The sequence below is a fragment of the Glycine max genome, chromosome 16 (genome assembly GCF_000004515.6).
Source record: "Glycine max cultivar Williams 82 chromosome 16, Glycine_max_v4.0, whole genome shotgun sequence".
Classification (NCBI taxonomy): Eukaryota; Viridiplantae; Streptophyta; class Magnoliopsida; order Fabales; family Fabaceae; genus Glycine; species Glycine max.
The window spans coordinates 3538267-3545961 of NC_038252.2; the positions used below are offsets into that span (position 1 = coordinate 3538267).

General features: G+C 33.7%; 1 protein-coding gene across 1 annotated transcript; it reads right to left on the minus strand.

Annotated features, from left to right (window-relative positions):
- Nucleotides 1-4064: 4064 nt before the first annotated feature.
- LOC100527888 (plant cysteine oxidase 2) lies at nt 4065-7695 on the minus strand. Its single transcript, XM_003548642.5, has 5 exons — nt 7038-7695; nt 6033-6154; nt 5653-5815; nt 5329-5532; nt 4065-4548 (listed from the first exon to the last, which is right to left on the minus strand). Exons 1-5 carry the CDS (start codon nt 7273-7275, stop codon nt 4427-4429), a joined length of 849 nt encoding a protein of 282 aa, XP_003548690.1. The 5' UTR covers nt 7276-7695; the 3' UTR covers nt 4065-4426.

Here is a 7695-nt window from a genome sequence, read left to right on the forward strand (position 1 = left end):
ACAAAAATCTCAAGGTTGACCTTGCCACTAAGGCACCTCTTAAGGACAAAGTCATGAGACTTAGATTAGTGTTAAAGAGAATAATATCTTTGATGCCATAACCTTAACATGTAATCGATCTGAGGTAAAAAATTAACACTAAAAGAAGGATCTTAAAGCATTTTAAGTGATAGAATTCATTTTAAATTCTTAAATGACTTTTTGGAGTCACATTATATCACATAAAATATAAAAAAATTTCTTATTCTTTATTCTAGTAGATCTCATTTTAGATTTGTTAAGCAATTTTTATAAGTCTCAGACCATACTTAAATGCATGTTATGAATCACTCCCTTTATATTTTCACAATACCCCCAATCACTCCCTCTACCATCATTTCATTCTGAGTTATATCTAGTGGCTTTTCCTTTTTCAACCTACCATCCTGGTTGGACGTCACCTCTACCATGTGCATCTTCCCTTGACCTTCATTTTCCTGCCATTGTGACTCCATGTGATGTTCAGACACTGTCACACTTGCACGCCCATGAGAATATCTCCCTTCTTCCTCTTGTTACTCTGCACATGCACCTGAGTGATTAAAGGAGCAATAACCTCTTTGTTAATAGTCACGTGCCCCACACCCTATTGCCCCTCCTTCACATTATATAATGCATTAAGGTAATTATTCTGCCAAATCCCTTTCCCAACTTATTTCTTATCATTGCCTCCTTTAACTTCGGTCCCAAAAGATTTGCTTCCCTTATTTCTTCTACCTTTCGTAACCACTAGCCAATCCCCATAAAAATCCTCTCTATCTCCCCCACATTTTGACTTCCCTGATTTTGTGAATTAGGGTTAGGGTTTGGTTATCACTTTGTGCAACAACATTCTCTCCTCCCTCATTCTCTAGTCATATAGGCTGACCAACAACTAGCATGTCTCCCTTCTTCAACTTCGGCCAGTCCTTATGATATAGTCCACACGTCTTGCATAACAAATATAACCCCTCATACTCAACATGGAACCAATGATTTTTAAACCAGACCTTCCTCACCACTGGTTTGCTCAAGTCAATCTCTACACATACCCTGACAAATTAATCTTCCTTTAGTTGTGTCCATTGTACGAATATCCACCTTTATCGGAGTCCTTACTACTGCCACCATAGCCAAAAGCAGATTCTCATCATAATATTTCATGCCCAGTGTTGGAAACGTAATCCATACTAGCATACTATCAATTTTAACCTTCCAAGCTATGAAAATTGGCTTCCAGGTAGTGGTCAAATAATTGTAATAATTTTGGTCTGAACAGAAAAGGCTCCATTAATTTTAGAATTGAGAAGTCAAAATTGAATGGGTGGTAATAATCATTAATAAGTGGTAATGAGTACTAAATATATTCTTGATAGTAAAATATCTATATAGCACATGAGTTTATCTTTTCTAATTCATGATACACCATCTAGAGAGAAAGTGAGAGCTTGGAAGAACAACTCTTTCATGACAACTGAAGGTATAATTTGATTTTTATTTTTTCGCATTTTGTTAATAAATTGTGTTTCTTTCTGTACTTTGTAACATGGCAGGTTTAAAATTTTATTCTAACAATAACATCCAAGGACCTCCAAGAATCACCTTCTCCCTATCTTGAGCCAAGTCAAATTTTACCATGAAGAAACCGTGTCCTATGTCTATGACATTGTATCCTCCAATAATCCTCCATAACCCCTTCAGCCTATCTCACATGGTGAAGAAGTCCATACTTCTTCCCAATAGTTTTATGATGATTGCTTGCTTCCATGGAAGCTATAGCTCCTCCAGAATGCTATCATCAATATAGCATTTTGGTCTCAACCTATCGTCCTCCTCTAACTTAATTTTGATTTTTTTTCAACCAACAGATTCACCCTTTCCTTCCTTGGAAAGGGTACTTGTTGATCCCACACCTTATCCTGAAAGGACATCCTCATTGGTTGAATCCCACCGCCACCCCCACCGTCCGGTGGATCTTACGGGGGTGGGTTGTTCTCGAAAAGTCTCTCCACTTCTATATGTCAATTCTGAAACTAACTTTAATTAAGAACACTTTTATAGTAAAAAATGAGATAGGATCTGTTGACACCAGCTATAAGTCCAATGACTTGCCCAAAATCTTAACCATTGAATTAAAATAATCCAATGATTCTAAATCCTTTAAGATAAATAAATAAATAAAAAAACTCACCTAACTTAAAACCCCAAAATTGGCTTAGTATTGCAGCTATCTAGTCACTGGGCTGATTCAATTCAATTACATTTCAAATCAAATGAATTGGTGTAAAAAAATTGGCTTAAGTATTGCCATCTCCTCTTATTCAATTGAGTTACGTACACCTCAAATCAATTGAAAAATTGGTTAGCATCATCGTTTTTAAAGAGTTAGGGAAGCAAGGCTTAATTAATTTGATTAAGGTAAACTTATAAATGTTTCTAGGGTTCAAGAATTAGTGTTTAGAATAATTACTCTTCCACTTTTACGTATTTTTTTTTATTGAAGCCGGCCAGTTTGTCTCACCCTCATCGCCCTTTATATACCACCTCCTCAAAGACTACCTCCTTCGTGCTAATTGGTGGTCATTTGAGAAGGATAGATCAGGGTCAATCCTTCAGGCTTCAACCTTGTGCCCATGTTTGTTTATGTTTTTATTTCTGGGAAATTGATTTCATTATTCGTGCAACGATAGTGGTTACTGGTGAGGAAAACATTGATTGGCTTCAATTGAACAACCAGCAGAGAGAGACAACAATGGGAAAGAACAAACCAACGACCGTGCCTCACTTATTCAATATTTTTATTTTTTTTCAACTGTATAATAGTTCTGTCCGTTAGATTCATTCATCTCAACAGATGAAATTTGGTGTGTGTTTAAACTTACACCCAGAAAATATTTTAAATTAAAATTTACAATAAAGATCAAATCACGCTTCTAATATGAATCTATATAAGGACCAGAAGTAGTTAATTAAACTTATTTGCATGCACAACATTTCAAACAACATCATATATGTACCATGGCAATTATTTACAGCACTTCCATTTTAAACTGAAAGTCCATGTTTACAAAATATGGAATTACGTGCATAGAAATATCATTAACTTTGTCTATAACTAAGTTTCTTAAAAAAAAAATACTGACTAACTACCTTTCATTCACAAAATTCAAAACTCAAATTCAAAACCTTACAAAAATTTAACCTCAATTCTACTCCAATATGTTAACTTTTAGTTATAATAATAGTTTAAGTAAATTAAAATGATATCCCTTAGATTGTACATAACTTTGTTTTTTTCCTTAACTTTTACAACAACCTCTCTTGTAATAATGCACAATGTAAGTATGTAATAATACACTATGTAAGTATAATATTTTTTAAATAATTAAAGAAATTAATATATAAAACATAAGAAAAATTAGTGTACTAATATTTTTCAAACCGCATTACAATGAAAATTGCTTGATAGAATGCTTATAAAGAAATTAAAATATTATTTTAATGTGCCACATATAATTTTAAGTTTTTCTAAATTAAAAACAGTTACTTATAAATAAATATTGTTCATGAATTAATATAAAAAAGAAAAAATATTTGTTACTTAACCAAATTGAAGAGAAAATTAATTAAATATTTGTTACTTAAGCATATTGGAGAAAAAACAATTAAATTAATTAAGATTAAGATGACATAAATTAAATTACTTATTACTTATACGAGAGGCCATTCTAGAGATTGGAAATGAAAGGGTGTGTGCAATCAACAAAAATCTCGAGAATTACCCTTGAAATTTACGATTATGTTTATTATCTTCCCACAAATATCTCAAGACGAAAAGCATAAATTTGACCCTATCTCCAGAAAAGTGTTGCCTGTCATGCATGGCTTTTCTTTCTTTCCATAACAAGTCAGTCAACCATATTCACCACCTGCTCAACATAGTTACCTCTGTGGACCCTTTGGGAAAAACTGAAAGTAACAAAGCCAAAAACGATGAATCATAAACTCCTAGACTGACTGACATCTGAACCACCTCAAGCCCATGGTTTTCCTACACATGACAATAGGTCCCATAATGTTATATATACATGTACCAACTATAGCAAAAATGAGCGAATCATAGGTACATTTTCAACGTAAAAGAACAAAAGCCAACACGTGCAACACTCATTCCTTGAATATTGACACAGGGAGATTCTGTCTATATGCTCCGTATCATTAGTAATGCATGGTATTAAGATGCTACTACTAATTGTCTTTGGATTAGCGTTGAACGTATAAATTACACGTTCCAATGCGAAAATTTTAAAGCAACTATATTGTAGCTTTCATCTAAAAGTCCGTTGGCGTTGAATTCAACTGATTCACAAACACAAACTAAGAAGATGTGTTGTGTTGTTGAAAAAACCTAAAAGGGTGTTGGACCCAGGTACTCAATGCCATCCATTTCAGAGTTCTCTGGCATCTCAATTTCTTCCAACCACGCGTAACTATCATTTTCCTCTTTTGCCTCACCAATAATCCTTTCGTCTGCAGGGTAAAATCATAAATGGTCAGAGACATGGCAATAATGTACAATTGTGCATCCTCAGACAATAGTGCAATAGAAGTGTACAAGTGGAGGTGCCACCTCGTCAAGTAGGGAATAGTGATGCACCAAAAAAAGCATAGATCTGATGCTAACACTATCTAGCACTGTTTAATGTTTGTGCATATATATTGTTACCCTTTTTTTTATCTTTTTCAAATTCGATATTAAAATTGAATCAATGTGTTGGTAAGAATCTCCATAGGTGAAAGTTTGACAAAATAAGGAGAAAAAATGACCAATGGAAACATCAAACATTTGAATCCCATGCTTAAATTTTTTTTTAAGAGAAGGATAAAAATTAGATGCATGTTGATCTCTAATTACAATTAGAGTTTCACCTAGTTAGCCTATGTTTATATCTAATGCAAGATGAACTCCAATTAGAATTGGAAAATAACAAAAAAAAAACTACATGAGTTTTGTCCTCAAAGCAAAAAATTGTTATGTAAATGAGGTTAACATTGAGTTATTATGGTTCCAAGAGAAATCCAAGAATTTTGATACAATTGTTTTTAAGTCAAATAGTCAATAGTTGAATGAGTTTGGAAACACGAGAGACAGAGTTAGTTTCTCAATAACAGTACCAAAATACTCAAATTTCTGAAGGTGCCATACAATTTCTTTTTTAAAAAAATAGCATACTTGCAAACAATATAAATATGTTTTGCTAAAAGTTCCACATACAATGATTGTGGACAATGAGAGAGTGAGTTACTTACTAGGAAAAGAAGCATAAGGGTGATCCCTGTAGTAGGAACAGTCCCTGCCATCTTCTTTGGAATAAGGAGGGCCAATGACATCAAGCACAGCACATGGGGTTATGGCTGTGAATTCATGGATGTTGCCTCCAGTTGTTGGATACAGCACAGAAGTGTCACATGAAGATGTGAACACCTTATCAGCTTTTAACTTTGCCAATCTCACTGCAAAAAAAAAAAAAAAAAAAAAACATGTGTGTGGGTCAGCTTTCAAGAACTAATTACAAACCCCATTAATTCATGGTCATTTAAAATTGAAAAGAGAGAGAGAGAGAGAGAACCCACATTGAGATTGTGGTTGCAACAAGTTGTCATCAGAGGCCTCATGGACAACCCAATCATAGGACTTAATGTGCATTAGTCCTAATAGAAGTTTGCTGAAAACAGTCATGTCTGGGTGGTTGTGGAGAGGAATGACTCCTCCTTCAGGTATGAAAAAGATGCAGAGCTGCACATAGAGAAAATGTTCCCATAAATTAATTAGCTAGGAACACTAGCAAGTACCATGACCAATTGCAGTGGTGAGTGTTGGTTTTTCTTATCGGTTGAAATTGAACACAGTATCAGAGGGATTTATAACACTCACACAACCTACTCAACCAGCTAGACCCCCTTGATAATGGTGAGTGTTGGTGATTAGGGAGCAATGAGAATGAAACACTTACTGAGAAATTGTTACACTTGTACACGGTTGTATAAGTGACCCTTTGTTTCTCTTTCACCTTATTCCCAGACTTGAAGAACTGCAAATCTCTACTTAGTCCCACATCTTCTGGCTTCATGTTATCTGAAGATATTAAAGAATCAGACCACTATTTTTTTATCAAATCGAAGTCAGACATTAAAAGATTTAACTGAAGAGAAAATAAATTAAATATACAATAATACAACCATGAATTAATAAATAATAAATGCCTAAATTCTTAAGAGAAAATAAATTGCAAATCCACAATACATCACTAGAATATACATCGAAAATATTGGATGCATATTATAGTTTTCAAACTGTACATATTTAGGAAAACGCTCAAACCATTGCAACCACTCATCCCACGAGATGGTCCTAGAATGACTTAATTTCTATTTCTCTATATAGGCACTGACGAACTGAAATTATATCATCAATTTCTTCAAAGTTGGAATGAACAAAATAGGAGACAATAAATAAATTGAATTAATGAATAATAACAAAGAAAAAAATTGCAGCCAAAAGAAAATGAATTGATCCGTTAATGGGGTGCAAAACCAAAGAAGCCATGTCCCAAAGAAAATTTGAGGAGGGCATTCTAGTTTGTAATTTTATGTAATTCGGGAAATTAGATGTCAAAATATAAATTTTCTTAACTAATCACCTAAATATATATCCAAAAACAAATGCAAAATTCTGTCTCTCCAAAACTTGGAGACATGTGATTACAAATTTTTAAGATCAAACTTTTTTATTGAAAAATATTTATTTGTTAGTTTTGTTATAAATGTTTTTGAACCAAACTCTTTTCCTCCTTTCACTCTTTCCCAACCAACCAACCACTGGATCAACCTTCTTATATCTCCTTTTATAGAATCAAAAGATACTACAAATTTTCTTATCCAACCCCATCAAATATTAGTATCAGTAGTATATATCATGCTGATGATAAAAAATATAAAAAGTATCAGTAATATCATACTGAGTATGTGCCTCAATCTCTGAACATCTTGTGGTGAAGGAACAGTGCCAGGGCCTTTGAAAACTTCTCTGCATGAATCAAATAACTGCTGAAGAGTCTTTGAAACACTCAACTCAGGCCTTCTAAGCCTTCGATAAAGTTGTTTCTTCTTCTTTGCAATGACCCTTCTCACATAACTAACCTTGTTAACATGTCCAACTCTCTCTCTACCCCTCTCCACCAAACTTGTTGCCTCCATTTCCACCGACACACTTACACCAATAACAAAACAAACTCTCTTCTATGAACAATAACAAGCCTCACACCAACACAAAGTTATCACAAGACCAAATAGTTTTGCATGGCCTTTTGGATTGAAAATAACAACACATCCAAGGGAGGGAAAAAAAATGAAGAAAAGGAAACTCAACACCCAGAATTCAGAAAAACTGTGGGGGTGGAAAGAAATGGAATAGTTATGGTTTGACTTAAAGAGGAAGATAATTGATATTGATATTTAGCGATAAATAAGAGTGCAAAAGTGCATGAGGATAAGAAGTCTAGGATGAAAATTAAATTAAAGATGATAGTTATATTAATATATATATATATATAGAAAGAGAGAGAGAGAGAGAGAGAGAGAGAGAGAGAGAGAGAAAATATCATGGTTTGAAAACTA

What these genes read in the sequence shown, in the direction of transcription:
- LOC100527888 (XM_003548642.5), bottom strand. Translation starts at nt 7,275, where the DNA reads ATGGAGGCAACAAGTTTGGTGGAGAGGGGTAGAGAGAGAGTTGGACAT. An exon ending in ACAAGTGTAACAATTTCTCA is followed by an intron (nt 5,816 to 6,032) that starts GTAAGTGTTTCA and finishes CTCTATGTGCAG; the next exon opens with CTCTGCATCTTTTTCATACC. An exon ending in GTTGCAACCACAATCTCAAT is followed by an intron (nt 5,533 to 5,652) that starts GTGGGTTCTCTC and finishes TTTTTTTTGCAG; the next exon opens with TGAGATTGGCAAAGTTAAAA.